We start from the raw sequence: 18,463 nt of genomic DNA on the forward strand, positions 1-18,463 counted from the left end.
GTTTAATTGGTAAATTTAAATTAATTTGTACTCTCTCCACTTTTAAACACTTGTTTCATTTTCCTTTTTTGTTTGTTTTTAAATACTTGCTCAACTTTCTTATTTTGGAAAATTTTTACAATATTTAATTCACTTTTTCTTACCTAATGAATCCAACATAAATAATAATTTATTAATTTAATATTCTATCTCCTCCGATTTTTCTCAACTACTTTTGCTTCGTACAATCTTTCATTTTTTCCCCTATATTACTACCTCCATATTTTATTACTTTCTCCAATTTCTTTTAAAACTCCGCGCATGGAGAACTAGAGTAAGTTTTTAAAAACGGAGGGAGTAGTTTGAAACTTTGCTTGTATGGACATATAGATTTTACCTTTGCTATAGAATAATTGACAATGCTTGAGTTTTTCATCTGTTAACATAGGGTCTGTTTTCTTACGTTGAAATTCAGTTCAGTTCAGTTCAGTTCAGCTTAGCTCAGCTCAGTTCAGTTCAGCTCAATTCATTTCAGTTCAGTTCAGTTCAGTTCAACTGAGTTCAGTCAATGAGAACAGGCCCTTAGACCGTATATATACTACTCCATATGTCCCTAAGAGAACGACCTTTTTGGGTATTTTTTATGGTGATCAAGAAATTTAAGTGGGAAGTACAAATGTATGGGGAAGCTAATAAAAGTACATTGGAAAGGTAGATTTATATGAGATCTGTAAAATAAGTAGAACAAGAAGCTAATTTGCACAATATATATTATTGCAAATTAGAGGGTATTTTAATGCAAATGGAATGAACATTTTGGTATTAAAATTTGGCTAAAAGGGTCGTTCTTTTAAGAACGGAGGAAATAGAATATAAATCCAAATGCTACTCTGTAACTTTTTTTATTTTATTTTTTACTTATTATTTTAACATTTGCTCATAGCATTGTGCAAATGCCCTATGATGAGAAGTATGAACTAAGTTAGATTTTGGATTGAAATGATACTCTAACTTGTTTAATTTGTTAACATTTGCAGCTAATAACCGCATTTGTAGCAAAAACTTAACCATACATGGCAATTACAACATCTCTTTCATTATTAATATCTCCAAAAGTCACAACCCAAAATCTTATATTTTGCACCCTCAAAAACCACCACCACAACCCTTCAAATGGGCACATCAAATTCAATCCAAATCTGAAATCCTCAGTCTCTAAACTCTTTAACACCACCCAAAACCCCCAATTCTTACGATTTCGATACGTAAGAAATCAAATAAACTCCATGTTCACAGGCATTGTTGAAGAGCTTGGCCATGTTAAGCATATGGGTTATGATGAAGATGGTGGATTTCACCTTAAAGTTGAAGGAAACATTGTCCTACAAGATGTTAATCTTGGTGACAGTATTGCAGTTAATGGTACATGTCTAACTGTGACTGAATTTGATACTAATGCTTCGGAATTTACGCTTGGGTTAGCGCCTGAGACGCTTAGGAAGACGACGTTGATGGACCTCGAACCCGGGTCGATTGTTAATTTGGAACGAGCCCTTCTGCCTTCTACAAGGATGGGTGGTCATTTTGTTCAGGTTAGTTCTTTCTTCAATAGCAGCTTTTATTTTTATCCTTTGTGACCTCCTTCCTCCATTTTACAGAAATTGCACCATATTGACTTTTATACCATTTCACAAATTCTCTTTGACTATTTATTGGCTATGTAAAGAAAAATAGTCATATACGATTTTTGTCAAATTTGTCTCAAATTATACTTTTAAGATATCAAGTTTTATAATAGGATCTTGCTGACGAACGTTTCCGAAGCGTTGGATAAGCAGTTAAAATATGACTTAAAGTGGTATTAATTTGGGAAAGTATGACAAAATCACGTGTCGATCGGAGTAATTAATGTTAATTTAATCTTTCTACTTTTAGCTAGCTTGTCCAACGCTCCGAGAACATTCGTTAGCTTTTGCCTATATATAATATTTACATATTAAGGATAAGATTAAATACATTAATAATCAGAGTTATATGTTGAGAAGTGCAAAACTTTCCGTGTGATTCAATATTTGTTGAACGGAGCTTGGAATTATGAGGGAAGATTCTTTTTGGGATTTGAGGCTATTGCGTTTCCCAATAGCCTCAATGAAATATAAAAGTCTAGAATTCAATGGGACTTAAGCTAAGTTCTCTCAATTCTAAATTGAATGAAACATATTTGTTTTTAAGGGCATGTTTTTTTCATCTTAATTTCAGTTCAGTTTAGCTTCAATCAGTTCAGTTCATTTTATTTCAGTTCAGTTTTTAATTTCCTTCTCTCATAAACAATTTATTTCAGCTATGTTCAGTTCAGCTCCAATCAGTTCAATTCAATTTAGTTATTTTTAGTAAATCAGAACATACCCTAAATTTCGAGTCATTTACATGCCATATAGCTTGATCGAACGGAGTATGGGTTATAAATATATAATACAAACTAGTACACACCTAGACAATATATAATTTGGTAAACATAATTTTGTGATTTGCTTCCAAATTTCAATTATTAATAAGTATATTGCAATAACGCCAAATTTTCAATTTAATTTAGGGACATGTTGATGGGACAGGAGAAATAGTATCACTTGATCAAGAAGGTGATTCTTTATGGGTGAAGATAAAAACAAGCCCAGAGATACTAAGGTACATCGTACCAAAAGGGTTCATTGCAATCGATGGCACAAGTTTAACAGTGGTTGATGTGTTAGACAAAGAAGCATGCTTTAACATCATGTTAGTTGCCTACACTCAACAAAATGTGGTGATACCACTCAAAAAAGTTGGTCAAAAAGTTAATTTAGAAGTTGATATATTAGGAAAATATGTGGAGAGACTCCTAAGCAGTGGATTTCTTGATCCTACCAAATCATAATATGATTATGAATGATTACTAGCTTATTTATCATTGGCAAAATCCTGTATGTAACGGGTGTATTGCATACAATTATACTTACTAAATGCTAAATTTTGTATTTTGTTGTTTTGTGATCAACTAGAATTATTATAAGTTCATAGTTATATTAATTAATGAGAAGAATTGTAGGGGCATACTTGTTTAATTATATCTAAGTGTTTATTTACAAAATATCAACCTTCTTATTTTCAATAATTGATAATTATAATTAATGTCAAAGTTTTGTTTGGCTAATGTGAAAGCCAAAAAAATGCATAATTTCTAAATGGAAAAGAGGCACATATTTTTTTAATTAAACTATTTTTTTTATTGAATTGAGCTTATTTTTATTAGAACTGAAATTATTTTTACTAAAATAAAATCATTTTTTATTAAATGTTATTGTTTTAAGGTGAAGTATATAGGACCTTGGTCTGTAAACATAACTTAAGTTAGTGTTTCAAAGGTATAAGTCAAAATGATACAACTATTAAGAAACCATGGTTATGACATAACATGAATGTCTACACACTAGTCATTCACATTGATACTACATTATTGTATGTCATTAAACTAGTACTCCCTTCGTGTTTTAATAAGTGTTACACTTACCAAATCCGTCCGTGTTTTACTAAGTGTTACAGTTCCTTTTTTTGGCAAAATACTACCTTTAAATATTATATATCTCTCCTCTCATGATCCTCACCCAAACTCACTACTACTTTTTTTTATTATATACTTCCTCTCACATTCATTATTTTTCAATAAACTATTAACCTCACTATCTTTCTTTTACAACTTTTTAATACTCCAACTACACCACTTACATTTTATTTTATTTAAGTCAATTAAATTGCCTAAAAATATATGCCGGTTAAACTGTAATACTTATTAAAATATATACGGAGGGAGTAATATACCACACATATATGGAAATTGACATGAAGTATGTGTGTCCTATTGTCCTACATAGCCAACAAACACATTCACTCAATCACTAACATAGTCATCAAAGGGGTTTACCTCGATCTATTATATTTTTAACCTCATCCTCGAGACTAAATATTTATTTTCCTTGTAGGTCATTAAAACCTACATCGATCGATTTTTAACACTTTTACCTTTACACTAGTCTCCACAATATATATTAGTACCTATATATCAAACAATGTCTCTAGCCTTAGTCTTCATATCAGCATATCGCCAACTTGCAACATTACGGCCAACACTCTATTACGCTGGAATATGGACAACAATGTTGATTTTAACGGTAGTGGTGGCATCATTCTCCCCGGAGCTAGCCTTCATGGCGGCAATAACCCGTTACTCACCATCGTGTGGCGGCGATGGATACGTGAGGATCCCACTAGACATGCCAGGTGAAAGAGTATGCTTGCCTGCCCACATGTTGAAGAGGTCTACGTTGGATGTCTTCATTCCCACTTTGTTCTCTGCTCTCATTGTGGCTTCTTCTGCTTTGCTTCTTAGATCTTTGGGCTTATCCTAAAATTGTAAACAACTTTATTAATTTTTTTGGGTTGGTAAAAGGTTGTATTGTGTGAGTTGGGTGTTAGAAGAGTCATGTCATATGCAAGGAAGGACAACAATTGCATTGTTAAATTAATAATATATACTTTTTCTAATTCTTTTTAATTGATACGTTTTGACTTTGTCCACTTTTTGCATAATTTATTGTAACTTATTTTTGTGAATTCAAAATTAGTTTTAAGAAAAAACTTAGTTATACGCGCTTTATTAGATTCGTATCAAAATCCTCTTTTCAAATAATATTTTTTTTCTAACTTTTGCTAATATATGTAATACGGAGTAAAAGATATTACATTTAAAAGTATGCATTAGTAAATATTTTAGTACTCCCTTCGAATTTAATTACTTATTCCACTTTACATTTTTTACTATATTAAATTACTTACTCCATTTCCTTATTTGAAAAGTTTAAACAATATTTAATTCATTTCTTTCAACTGTTAGATTCTCTCTCCTCCAATTAATATAATAATAATAATAAAAATGTACCACTTACCCCCCCCCCCAAACAATAGAATTTGGTATGTACATCTTGTGATCATTTGCTCATTTTATCAATAAATGAGGAGGAAGTTTCGGTGGATGGGCTGGTTAGGGGAGGTGGTTAATGTGGTGGGTCTGCCGGAAAGGGTGGCCATGTTTTTTTTATTATAAAAAAAAATCAATAATTTTTAAATTTTTTTTTTTACTATTCACGTGGTGACAAGAATGTGGTTATGTGTTATGCCATCAATCTCCCTTAATTGAGCTCTTTTTTTTTTTTTTTTTTTTTTTTTTTTTTTTTTTTTGCAAAAGAGTTTGCTACAAGCTTTCCTTCGCCACTATGGTTTGTGAACGGGTGCACCATATCTTGTTGTGCCGGTTTAATAGCTAGCTCTTCATGAGTCGTGATTGTAGGTATGAATTTGTATGTCTAGTTTCTTCACGATAGTTGCTGAAATCAAATAAAGCAGAAACACAATAGCTGGATCCGCCCTCTTTTTTACTTTCTTTTTCTGAGCTCACCGGTAGAGCAAGTTGCCAATATTCGTCTTGCTTTTCCCGTCTTAGATACTTTATCCCCGGGACTAGTATTTTCATCTTGTGGACATGGATAAGTGATATTTTTTCATAATTAGATCTCATGGCTAATCTTGGTATTCCTTAGACATACTCTTCTTTTGTGATCTTTATTTGTTAAAATCATACACAAATATTACATAAGTTCATACTTTATTTACAACCATTCCAAAATTGATAATGAAGGTAGAAGGCAAGAGAATAAATTCATAGAGTATAATAAGTATACAAGTAGAAGGTGTTCTTAATGATGTTTGGCCATATTATGAAAAGCGTAATTATTTAGGTCCAACTTGATCTAACCTGATATTAATCAAATATAACCCAAAAATAACCCGAACCCAACCCGTCATACGCCTGCTCAAAACCTGACTCGACATAAGTTTAAACTAAAATTAAACCCGACCCAAAATTGATAAAATTGAACCCAACCTATGCGTGAAAGGTAGCATAACACAAAATGAACTCAAATTGAATACCCAAATAAATAGTTATATAAAAGTATAGATAGTGTAAGATTTATCTTGCTTGTTACATTTAATGTAACTAAGAGGGCCTTTACAAGTAGAATTCAAAGTTAATACAAAATTTCTAGTTTTAAGATAAATAAATTTTTTAGCCTTCTGAAGAACTATTTGCTTTCGGATTTCAAAAAAACATTTTCGTTGTCAAGCAATACTTATTCATCCTTTATTCGTTCTGTTGTAATCTGCATCACGATACAAAATCACTTTTGAAACAAGAAATACAAGGATGAGTACATAAACTAAATTAAACCAATATCCAATAGCTACTCTAGTTACACATTGCAATTAAAATTTATCTGCACTTTCTAGATCACAAGTTTCAACAGAGATTTATTATCAAACCTTTTACTGATCTTGGACTTGATCTTTGCCCTTTGTCCTTTTCACTTTCTACTGGAGTAAATATAAGTTCTGATTGGATAGATAAATAGTTTACATTACTTCAATTTACACGACTTGTCAACAAGTAATTGAAACAACTAATTTCCAAAAGGATATGCTTGGACAGCTTGGAAAGAGTGGATATGGAATATTACTCAACTCCCAAAAGGTTTATTTGAAAGTTAAGATAAAACCTAATTTCCAAAAGGATTATAAAAAAGAGTTTTTAGGTTCATTGCCATTACCCTCAAACTATCACTCTCATTCACCCTTTTCCCGAATACCTTTTTTTTATGCATTACAAAAAACAAGAATGAATCAAAAGTTACAGAAACTGAATTGTAACATTGATAGGAACATCCAAAAATACACATAAAGAAGCTATAAAAAGAATCAAGATCATAGCATTTACTTACTGTTAGGTATTTTTTTTTCCTGGGACTGTTTGTTTGCCCCTTTATCTTGGCTTATTGTTTGATTTTCGAATATGTAGTTTCATTCTTTGAGTATTTTTTGGATAAAGAAAATACTAACCGTCAACCGTGACTTTGTTGTAGTAGTATTAAACAGTTATAATCTATAATAGTCTGTTAGAAATGCTCTATCTTTGCTTCCTCTTCTTTGGCTTAATCCTGTCTTTTTCTTTATCATCTCATCTTCATTGTCAAATTCTTACTCTTGTTCCAGATTCCTCTTTTAATCTAGTTACAAAATATAGTAACTGTAGTCGCATCTGCTACATCCTTCTCCTACCCTTCCCTTGTCCATATATTTATGTGAAATTTAAAGTCTATTCCTAACTTTTTGTTTGGGTCCAATTTAGCGTAGTTGGGCCAGTCTATAAATGATTCAATTACAAACCCAAGGTCAAAGGCTTAACTCTCCAATCCATGCCAAGTCAAGTCAATGGCCCAGTCAATGTGGCAAGCCCACCTGACTCGTGGCCCATATCTCCAATTATGCAAAGGTATAAAAGCCATCACTACTCTCACATTACATTCATTCACTTAGAGCCTCAAGCAATTAATACTCTTGTATAGCTTTCTCTCTCTAAACACTGTATTGACTTCGGCATCGGAGGGGCCTTCCTCGGCACAACCCCCGAGATTAGTTTACGTGTGTTTGTTGTGCATGAAATCCTCGGCACAGTCGTCACTTGGACCGAGACCAGTCTTCAGCCCACCAAAAAGGACCTTGCCGAAGGTCGCATTGTTTTCATCCGAAACAATTTGGCGTCGTCTGTGGGGAAGACTTTAAAAAAAACAAGTCAATCTCTATCGTTCTACGTAGTCTCATTAGCAATGGCTAAGAACCGTAAGAACGGTAAAAACATTAACAAATCTGGTTCCTCCCCATCGAGGAGGAACCCGATCCAAATGGGTGCGCGGAAAGGTCCGGCCACTTTCCACGCCCTCGCCATCACCGTCTCCATCACCCCCACCGAGTAGGAAATCAGTCAGCTCGGAGAGGGTTCCCTCAGAGAAATCTCCATCTCCGCCTCATCACACTCAACAACCGACCAGTTCTAGTCATGTGAGCCGGTCGGATGCTAAGAGTCATCCTCAGAGCATCCACTCCCGTTCTCAGCCGAGGACCCCTCAGACAGGGCCCTCGACTGAGGAAGTGGCGAGAGCGGTCGCGGTCTTCATGGAAATGATGAAAGCCCAAGCAATGCCACCACCTCATGACCGTTCACCCCCTCAGCCGAGGCAGCTGCGGAGGAAAACGGGCCAGGGGGGAGTAAAGCCCCCATCCTTCAAGGAATTGGGGGACCAATGGGAAGAGGATACTTGGAGAACCGAGCGAGAAAGAAAAAGGAACTCGCACTTCTTCAGGGAATCCAACACCCAAAATTATCAAAGTAATAAAAGCAGCAGCTCTGCTTCAGCTCGACCAGAGTATGCTCGCCGAATCGTTTACGACCGTCTCGCCTCCAGGGAGCAGAACGTGCACAACCGCCTCTTTTACCCTGATCGTACCGAGTCTCGTCCTGAGTCTTCCCAGCCGGGGACAAAAACCACTTCTACCTCTCTGAGAGGGCGGAGCACGGTCCCAACGGCTAGGAACAAGGGAAAGGTCGTAATGCTTCCCACCAGTTCTCCATTTGAAAAATGGATTCTGGAAGAGCATGTGCTGACGGTGAAAATTCCGTCGCACATTACTTACTACGGTACTTCGGATCCGAAGGACCACATTGCCTCTTACGAGGGGCACATGCATCTGAACCCTAGGTCCGAAGCGACCTGGTGTAAATACTTTCCTACCACTCTTAAGGGGGTCGCGCAAGCGTGGATCACCAAGGGTGTTTAGGAGGGTTCAATAACTGGGTGGGACGATCTGTCCATCAAATTTAAAAGCAAGTTTTCTACGGCAAACCGCCGAGAGAAGACAACTGCAGAGCTCATGGGCCTGCAGCAAGGGGAGACCGAGAGTCTCCGAGACTAGCTGACTCGCTTCAGCAACGAGTCGTCCGGCATCACAAGCCTGGACCAAGGGTTGGCCGTCTTTGCTTTGCAAAACGGCCTACAGACTGGCAAGTTCCTCGACTTCATGGTCATGCATCCCCCACGGACCTTGGAGGAAGCTCTGAATGCTTCGGACAAGTTCATCCGAGCCAAAGAGTGAAACAAAACAAAAACTCATCCCAAAACAGGGGCTTAGAAACAAAAACAGCAAATGTCTGAAGGCCAAGGCCAGAAGAAAGGCAAGGCAAAAGCCTCCGAAATTTCTTTAGCGGCCGAGCCAAAGAAGGACAAATCTACCCCTCACCTGGGTAGATACGAATCTTATACTCCTCTCGCCCTCACGCTAAAATCTACAGCGTGACGAAGGAGGAGCAGAGGTACAAGAAGCCGAGACCACTTCCCCAGTGGTATCAGCAGAAAAATAAAGACCGATGGTGTGAGTTCTACGAATCACCGGGACATCACACCGAATAATGTATCCAGGTGAAGGACCAAATTGAGGATATGGTCCGGAAAGGTTACTTGAAAAAGTATCTCGCGGATCACCGCGAGAAAAAAGCTGAGATAGCAGAGAAAGACCCTCGGCAAGAAATTGACTTCCCCCGGAAGAACAGCAATTCGTCGGACAAGGAAACTTTTCCGCCAATCCTTACCATTTCCGGGGGCCTAAGTTCTCGGAGAGAGCGAAGACGTCACTTGAGGGCGATGACCCATCATGTGAACAATGCTGACATCCAGCCTCCCCATCGCCGGTGCTGAACATGACGTTCATAGTCGCCGACTGCCGGGGGGTAACGTACCCTCATGAAGATCCTCTGGTGATCATCAGGCGAATCCTCATCGACGGTGGTAGCGAAGCAAACATTTTGTTCCGAAAGGCCTATAACCAGATTAAGCTGAAGACCAAGCACCTCACGCCAGTACCCTACCCGGTATCTGGATTCAACGGGTCTTCAACTTACCCCGACAGGAAAATCACACTTCTTGTCACTATCGACCGCGACAAAGCAGCCAGGAACTTCATGGCTGAATTCTTGGTCATAGACGCTCCATCCGTATACAACATGATCATGGGGAGACCTATGATTCACGAGATTCAGGGGGTAGTCTCCACGTACCATCAGATTATGATCTACGTTTCAAACGCCGGCTACCCCGAAAGAATTGAGGGCAGCCAAATGGAAGCCCGAAGATGCAACTACCTCAAGCCATCCACAAGTCGTTCTGATGAGGATGAGGAGGAAAAAGAAATGGAGCGAAGTGCGAAGAAGCCGAAAGGCCTAAGCGCTTCAGCCCAAGGTACCCTGGCAAAAGAAAAATCGTTAGGGAAAGAAAAGTATGGTTCCTCTTCCGAGCCGAAAGACTCGGAAGGCCAACCGAGGAAAAAGTTTGGGAAACCTGCTGATATTGACAGCAGGCCCGATTGTGAAGAATTCGGCCCCAAAGCAATGGAGCTAGATCAGCAGACTGAAACCATAGAGTTGGCCGAAGGAGACTCTGAAAAGTGCGTTACAATCGGACTGGATCTCGATCCGAACGTCCGCGTTGAGCTCATCCAACTCCTTCGGGATAACTGAGATGTGTTCGCCTTCTCGGCAGCTGATATGCCCGGGATAAATCCGGAACTCATCTCCCACAAGCTTAATGTCGACCCCACGTGTCGGCCAGTTAAGCAAAAGAAGCGGAATTACTCCGCAAGCAAGAACCGAGACATCGCAGCCGAAGTCAAAAAGTTGTTGGATGCAGGCTTCATTGAACCCTGTCAGTATCCAGAATGGCTGGCTAATGTGGTGATGGTTCAGAAGGCAAATGGCACCTGGAGAATGTGTGTTGACTTCACGGAACTAAATAGGGTTTATCCAAAAGACTTTTACCCCTTACCGAGGATCGATCAGCTAGTCGACTCGACAAGTGGGCATACACTAGTAGAAAAAGGCTCATTTGCGTCGCTCATTTATAGTGTATTTGCGTCGCTTCTATGAGCGACGCAACTGCTCGCGACGCAAATGACTCTTCTGATAAACTTCTTTTTTGTTATTTGCGTCACTCCTTTATAAAGGAGCGACGCAAATGATTCTTATTTGCGTCACTCCTTTATAAAAGAGCGACGCAAATGACTCTTCTAATAAACTTCTTTTTTGTTATTTGCGTAACTCCTTTATAAAGGAGCGACGCAAATGACTCTTCTGATAAACTTCTTGTTTGTTATTTGCGTCACTTGTTTATATAGGAGTGACGCAAATGACTGACTAGACAATACAAAATTATTGTATTTGCGTCACTTGTTTGTTTAATGAGTGACGCAAATGAGGTGAATTTTTTTTTTTTAATTATAATAATTGCCTTGTATATGTTTGTAGTACCTGTTTTCCTCACTAGTGGTATAAAGTAATATGCTAACGCTAATATAATTGAAATTAAAATGCAATATTATTGAATAATGCAAATGTAAATTTCGGCAGAGTCTCCTTTGTAATTTGGCCTACCCATAAAATTGGGAATGACGGCATTATATTAACAACCTGTCCAATAATTTACATCTCAATATCATAGACATTATACTCATCATCCCAACACCAATTAACCAAATTTCATTTCAAGCCTATAATCCAAAACAAGAGTCCAACATGCGCTAAGTTTACAACAAAACAATATTGACCTCTTCATCATTAATAAGTATAACACAAGCACCAAATCAAATGCGTTCATTTCAAGCCTAAGAACTATAACAAAATAATCCAATAAATAATATGGAATTTGAAGCCAGCGTAATTCAATTTAGGGACAAAATCTTCATTTTCCCTAACACGATCGAACAAGTCCATAATGGAAGTCCACTTCCTTTTTCTCTTGCAAACAGTTTAAATAAAGTCACCAGTTCCTGATCAAATACAATTAATCAATAAACAATCAGAGTTGAGAATGAAGCATCAAAGCAACAAAATAATATTCTACAATTATTTAAACAACTATAATAAATACTAAGCAGGGGAACAAAGAGCTACAAAATATACATACATGTCCATCTTATATATTCAATGTTCACTAGAACTAATTTTCAACCCTTTTAAAAACCAATAAAATGAGCAGCAACACAAAAAAAAATAGACAGCCTGTTAGTGTCTGGCATAGAGCTAGCAACATTTTGCACATTTAAAGATGTAGGTTACAGCCTAAGATTAATAAAGAATCCTCAAAAAAGGCAGAGTACATTGTAGCCCGTAGTTTGAAATCCCGAATGGAAATTGTATGCAAAAAAAGATCAGATTTAATCACATCTTTAATGGAAGTTATCCAATAAACACTCAATCTCAAAGTCAGACAGTCGAAAGAGCTGAGGGATCCCCTTGGCATGTTTAGCTTTCTATAACTACACCTTTTCAAGCAGCCAATAATATATAAGAGGTCGAAAAGGAAGAAGAAGGTGAATAGGGTTTAAATTTGTTCTACTTTGGCTTCATCAGTATCTACTAAATCAGATACTTGAGGCTTAATCTTGATAGCACAGAACTTCAACTTTCATAGAACTGCACAAATGCTAAATATATAAAGTATAAAGTATTAAACATACAAAGTATACTCACATATAACTTTAACATTTACCATTACCATAGCTTACACATACAAAGCTCAGTGAACTGCATATTTTGTAGCCTATAAAGCTCAGTGAGCCACAACACCAAACACCTATAACCAGTAAAGATTGGCAAAGAAAAGTGAGGAGCCACTATGACCAATTCCATGAATAATATAGAGAGCATATCTGCTACTGGGTGCCAATTTTTTCCCATGAAGTCAATTTACCCATTCAACTAGGAGAGGAAACAAGAACACCTTATTACATTTTAATCCTATTCAAGAACACCTTATTACATCTTAATCCTATTCAAGAACAATTTATTCCATGAAGTCAATTTACCCTTTCAAGAACACCTTATTACATCTTAATCCTATTCACTTCAGCTGCTCAAAAGTAAATTAATAGACATAAGCATAAAGCAGATAATCTGAAAAATAAAATTATAAAATTTGTGTAAAAAATTACAACAAAATATTAAAATTAAACCAAGTTAATGCAAAATCGAATCCTAAATTCCATCTAGTATAAAAATAGTCAGAATAAAAGAACAGATCTTGCCTTCAATTCGTTGAAATCAACTACATAAATTTCACCAAAATAGAACCAAAATTCCTTAGAATCGAGTATATAAACCCTTAATTTATTTTGAGAAAATACAAGTTGATATCTGATATCAACTTGTTTTGTTAATATCGAGGGTATTTTGGTCTTTTTCTCATTTAAATGATGGGCAAATATGTCTTTTCGCATTTACTATGGCGTTCCCGTAAAAAGCATCCCGTTTTGAACAATCTTGACGTTAACTCTTGAGTCTTGACGTTAACTTGTTTTGTTAATAACGAGGGTATTTTGGTCTTTTTCTCATTTTGAATGCAATTAGAATTGTAAGTATTTTTTTTTTAATTGCGATTCAACTTGGATTATAAATGTTGCAATTGAACTTGTTTTAATTTGATTGAATATTGATATTGTTGTATAATCCTATGACTTACTATGTTATCCGTCTGTTGCTTCTGATGATAATCATAGAAATTGTTAACTGTCACCCCAGTTGTTAAGATGTTGTTTGATATAATAACCTGGAAATGTAGCTATTGGATGGGCGGAGGTGTTCAAAGCGGAAGTGGAGTTGAGTAGTTCTGTAGCCAAGATCGAAGTTTCGATTTTTTTTTTTTTTTTTTTTTGGGCGGTCAACCTCATTAACCTAGAGCTAGCAGATCATCTTCGTTTTCTCTCTCCTTAAGTTTTTGGGTCACGATTTTCTCTCTCCTCCTACTCAGATCTCTGTAAAGTAAAACAAGTAAACATCGGTAGTCTTTCTGTGAATTCAACTTCCGTAACAAATCTAGGAAAACAAAAGTACAAAACGGAGTACAACTCAGCAAAACGAATATTTTATGAATACTTTACTAAAAGCTAGGCTATTATTTACGAGATTGCCATGATATCAACAAAGATTGTTGATATATGATATCAATGGGGACCGGCTCATTTATTTTATTTGTGCAAAATATATATTGCAATTGATGAACCCTAAATTTGAAAACGAACCATAAAAATCTGTTACTAAGAAATCTGCTTGTAATTCTAAAATTTGTGCAAAAAAATAAACAACAAAATAGTAAATTAAACTAAGTCCATTTACAATTGAACTCCAAATATCCGTGTAGATTGAAAAATAAGATAAAGAGATAAGGAAGTCTTACATTGGATGAAATCGAGCTTGCAACTTCAGCAAAATTAGAGCCAAAATTCCACAATCGAGTACAAACCCTAACTTTTCAAATAATCGAGACAAATTGCTACTAATTTGAACAAAACTCCAACCTCCTTGCTTAGATCTATGTGAAAAATTGAACAAACCCTAAATTCGAAACACAAACTTGAATTCTCTCATAATTTTGTTTGGATTTATGGTGGAAATTGGGTTTTTATTGTTCGAACTTAGAGAGGGGGTTTTGGGTCGATCATTTGCTCGAAAATTAGGGGGTTTTGGCTCGGATTTGCTCGAATATAGGCGATTTTGCCTCACATTTGCTGGGGTTTTGATTAGTAGTCGAATTAGTAGTTTTTGGGATCAAATTTCTCGAGGTATTGCTGTTGAATTCACTGGTGTTTTTGGGTTGAACGGCAGCGGTGGGTTTCTAGGGTTTTGCTGCTGAAAATATGGGGATTTGGGGGTTGAATTTGCTAGGGGTTTTGAATTTCGAACGGCAGCGTGAGTTAATATTGTATTTTTTTGTATACTGAGTAGACATTTGCGTCACTCATTACAGAAAGAAGTGACGCAATTTAGTTCACATAGTTATTTGCGTCAGTTGTTGATAAATGAATGACGCAAATAACAAAACTATATGCGTCGTTCCTACTTATATAAGCGACGCAAATACAAATAGGCGAAAATATATCAGACTTTTGCTTCGCTTCAACGCTAATGTCCGACGCAAATAACTTAAACTGAAGCCAAAATATCTCATTTGCGTCATTTACATCTACGAGTGACGCAAATAAGGCGACGCAAATGAGCATTTTTCTACTAGTGATACTCTGCTTAGTTTCATGGACGCATTCTCGGGGTATCATCAGATCTTCATGCACCTCGACGACCGAGCAAAGACGGCCTTCGTCACAAACGCCGGGGTGTACAATTACAAAATGATGCCCTTCGGTTTGAAAAATGTGGGGGCAACGTATCAAAGGCTGGTAGATCAGGTTTTCGCCGATCAAAAAGGCCAAAACATGGAAGTCTATGTCGACTATTCTATCGTCAAAAGCAAGGAAGATAAAGACCATGTTACGGACCTGGCTGAAACCTTCGCCACCTTAAGAAAGCACCAAATGAAGCTGAATCCGAAGAAGTGTCTCTTCGGCGTGAAATCTGGGAAATTACTCGGCTTCATGGTTAGCAAAAGAGGGATTGATGCCAATCCTACAAAGGTGCAAGCAGCGCTCGATCTTCCCGAGCCGAAAACAAAGAGGGACGTTCAGCGGCTCACCGGAAGAATTGCCGCCCTGTCAAGGTTCATCTCTAGAGCCTCAGACAAAGGGTTACCCTTCTTCAAAGCCCTGAAATTCCCAAAATCAAAAGAGCTCATCTTGGAAGACGAGCAAAGAGAAGCCTTCAAGCAACTTCGGGAGCATCTAGCTCAACTTTCGAAGCTGGCTCGCCCAGCTGAAGGAGAAACTCTGTACTTATACGTGGCAGTCAGTCCAGCCACTATAAGTGCAGTGCTGCTGAGGGAAGAAGAAAAAGTTCAGCAGCCGATCTACTTCGTCAGCCACACTCTGACGGACGCCGAGACTCGCTACCCCCTACTCGAAAAGGTTGCCTATGCAGTAGTGGTAGCCGCTCGAAAGCTGAGGCCCTATTTTGATTGCCAACAAATAGTTGTCTTAACTGATCAGCCGCTGGAAAAAGTCCTCAGCAAAGTTGAAAAATCTGGTAGGCTAGCCAAGTGGGCTTTCGAGCTCACTGAGTTAAGCATCAGCTACCAGTCGAGAGCAGTCATTAAGGCTCAGGCTCTAGCGGACTTCCTAGCTGAATGCTCGTACCAGGAGATGCTAGATGAATAAAAGAAAATCTGGACTGTTTTACGGATGGATCCTCCACCATAAATGGTTCAGGAGTAGGGGTAGTGATAACCTCTCCCGAAGGCAAATCCTTCGTGTATGCTCTGAAATTTTCTTTCAAGGCTTCAAACAACGAAGCCGAATATGAGGCAGCAATCGCTGGCCTAGAGCTGTGCATCTCTTCGGAAGCCGAACATGTCTGTCTCAAGACATACTCTCAGCTCGTCGCAAATCAGATCCGAGGCGAATTTGAGGCCAAAGAGCCCTCAATGATAGCTTATCTCGCAAAGATCAAACCAGTTATGGTGAAGCTGAGAACTTTTGAAGTTCAACTGATCCCAAGGGGTCTGAATGCACAAGCCAACGCACTCTCCAAGCTTGCTAGTTCAACTCTAACCGAGCTGAACCGATCTGTATATGTGGAAGTGAGCCGAGAAAAAAGCATCTACGAAGTACCTGAAGTGTGCTGCGTCGACCACGAGCCGAGCTAGATGGATCCCATTCTAGCTTACAAGCTTCGGGGAGAAATTCTCGAAGACAAAATCCTAGCCTCCAAGGTGATGCGAACCAGCTCAAGGTTCATTGTCTTCTGAGGAGAGCTCCTGAAAAAGTCATTCTCAGCCCCATTCCTGAAGTGCGTGGGACCAACAGACGCTGATTACATCCTTCGGGAAATCCATCTCGGCATATGCGGGAACCACATTGGGGAAAGGACTTTAGCCCACAAGGCATTGAGGGCAAGGTACTACTGGCTCACCATGATCTCAAATGCTAAGGAGCTGGTTAGAAAATGTGAAAAATGCCAAAAATTCGCACCAGTCATCCATCGGCCAGCCCGAGATCTTCAGCCGATCTTGAATTCGCTTCCATTCGCACAATGGGGGCTGGATATCTTGGGTCCCTTCTCGGATGCTCCATATCAAAAAAGATGGCTGATAGTCGGCATTGACTATTTCAACAAATGGGTCGAGGCCGAAGCAGCCTCGAACATCACAGAGTAAATTGTCAGGAAGTTCATCTGGCAGAACATTATCACTTGCTTCGGTATTCCGAGGGTCTTTGTCTTTGATCATGGAAGGCAATTTGATAATTTGCCGCTAAGGCGATACACTGACCAGTTCGGCATTAAATTGGCATACTCAGCAGTGTGTCAATCACAAAGCAGTGGTCAAGCCGAAGCTGTAAATAAGCAAATCCTTAACGCTTTGAAAAAGAGGGTTGAAGATCAAAAGTCCAAGTGGATAGAGGAACTCCCCGCAACCCTATGGTCACTTCGGACAAACGAAAAAGAGACAATGGGCCACTCACCTTTTCAGCTGGTGTATGGTGCCGAAGCCATTCTTCCAGTAGAAATCGGCTCCGAAAGTCTGCGAGTGCACCACTTCTCGGCTGAGAATGAGCAACTCATGAAGGAATCCCTCGATTTCCTAGACGAGGTCAGAGACTCAGCCCGAGACAGAATGGCTGCATACAAACAGAGAATTAGTAAATTTTATAACCGAAGAGTTCATGCGAGGCCTCTCAAAATTGGAGACCTCGTCCTTCGGAATGTTGCAGCTGTGCAGAAGAGCCAAATTCATGGGAAACTCTCAGCCACTTGGGAGGGACCTTATGAAATTTATGATGAGCTTCAGCCTGGAACATACCGACTTCGGCAGTTGGATGGAATTGAGCTGAAAATTCACTGGAATGCTGATGTACTTAAGAAATATCATGTGTAAACCCTTTGAGGCGGAACAATCTTTGTAAGTGCATCTTCAATTATTAATGAAAAGGCCTCCGAGCCACCATTTCTTCAAATAATTGCAATTTTTTGTTCTTTTATTTTTCTGTCTTCTATTTTCTCTTAAAGGGTTTTTCTTCGGCACTGACCGAAGCATTCGCCTTATAGGCACCATGTTTTGGATCGCTACAAAACCCGCCTAACACGGAACATCAGTCTTCCAGCCGAAGAAAATGCTTCGGACAGACTTGTTCCTGAAGGCAATGAGTCCGTGGACGAATATGGGGTATTGCCTTAACTGAGCCTTGTACCCCAGACGGTTATTGTTTAAGACATTGCCTTAAGTTGGCCCTGTGTCTCAGATATCCATTCTGAAGGACAGACAGAAAGCAAAGAAAAAGAGCGTGAAGTATTAGAAATATTGTTAACATTAAAAGCTTCGCCTGAATCAACAAAGGACAAGTAGTCATCTTATAAATCCGAAGACAAGGCCTTCAGATTTCTGGGGGCAACAAGCATACAAGTGCAAATTATCTTCAGCTGAAATTTTCCAAGCCGAAGCTTTTTACTTGGAAGATTTTTGCGAATTTTCGAAAACTTAGAAAAGCAAATGCAAAGTTCTAAAGCAAGACAATGGAAAGAAAAGCAGCAGATTTATAACATGAGAAATACGCTCGGAAACCGAGCTACAACAAA

General features: G+C 38.2%; 3 protein-coding genes across 3 annotated transcripts; all 3 read left to right on the top strand.

Moving 5' to 3' along the window:
- The first annotated feature begins 1,052 nt into the window (after positions 1–1,052).
- LOC145576705 (riboflavin synthase-like) lies at positions 1,053–3,139 on the top strand. Its single transcript, XM_081634427.1, has 2 exons — positions 1,053–1,571; positions 2,573–3,139. Exons 1-2 carry the CDS (start codon positions 1,053–1,055, stop codon positions 2,891–2,893), a joined length of 840 nt encoding a protein of 279 aa, XP_081490553.1. The 3' UTR covers positions 2,894–3,139.
- Positions 3,140–4,082: 943 nt separating this feature from the next.
- Positions 4,083–4,421, top strand: LOC145575577 (uncharacterized). Its single transcript, XM_081633425.1, has one exon. It carries the CDS (start codon positions 4,083–4,085, stop codon positions 4,419–4,421), a length of 339 nt encoding a protein of 112 aa, XP_081489551.1.
- A 10,891-nt stretch (positions 4,422–15,312) lies between these two features.
- On the top strand, positions 15,313–18,183 carry LOC145575578 (uncharacterized). The gene is made up of 4 exons (XM_081633426.1): positions 15,313–15,678; positions 16,167–16,469; positions 17,070–17,480; positions 18,130–18,183. The coding sequence occupies exons 1-4, from the start codon at positions 15,313–15,315 to the stop codon at positions 18,181–18,183; spliced, it is 1,134 nt and encodes a 377-aa protein (XP_081489552.1).
- Positions 18,184–18,463: the final 280 nt, after the last annotated feature.

The sequence above is a fragment of the Chenopodium album genome, chromosome 13 (genome assembly GCF_948465745.1).
Source record: "Chenopodium album chromosome 13, dcCheAlbu1.1, whole genome shotgun sequence".
NCBI classification, from domain to species: domain Eukaryota; kingdom Viridiplantae; phylum Streptophyta; class Magnoliopsida; order Caryophyllales; family Amaranthaceae; genus Chenopodium; species Chenopodium album.

Coding starts and splice junctions, on each gene's coding strand:
- LOC145575578 (XM_081633426.1), top strand. CDS start 15,313: ATGAAGCTGAATCCGAAGAAGTGTCTCTTCGGCGTGAAATCTGGGAAA. Junction 15,679..16,166: donor CTCTGTACTTATACGTGGCA/GTCAGTCCAGCC, acceptor TTTTCTTTCAAG/GCTTCAAACAACGAAGCCGA. Junction 16,470..17,069: donor ACCGATCTGTATATGTGGAA/GTGAGCCGAGAA, acceptor TTCATCTGGCAG/AACATTATCACTTGCTTCGG.
- LOC145575577 (XM_081633425.1), top strand. CDS start 4,083: ATGTCTCTAGCCTTAGTCTTCATATCAGCATATCGCCAACTTGCAACA.
- LOC145576705 (XM_081634427.1), top strand. CDS start 1,053: ATGGCAATTACAACATCTCTTTCATTATTAATATCTCCAAAAGTCACA. Junction 1,572..2,572: donor TGGGTGGTCATTTTGTTCAG/GTTAGTTCTTTC, acceptor AATTTAATTTAG/GGACATGTTGATGGGACAGG.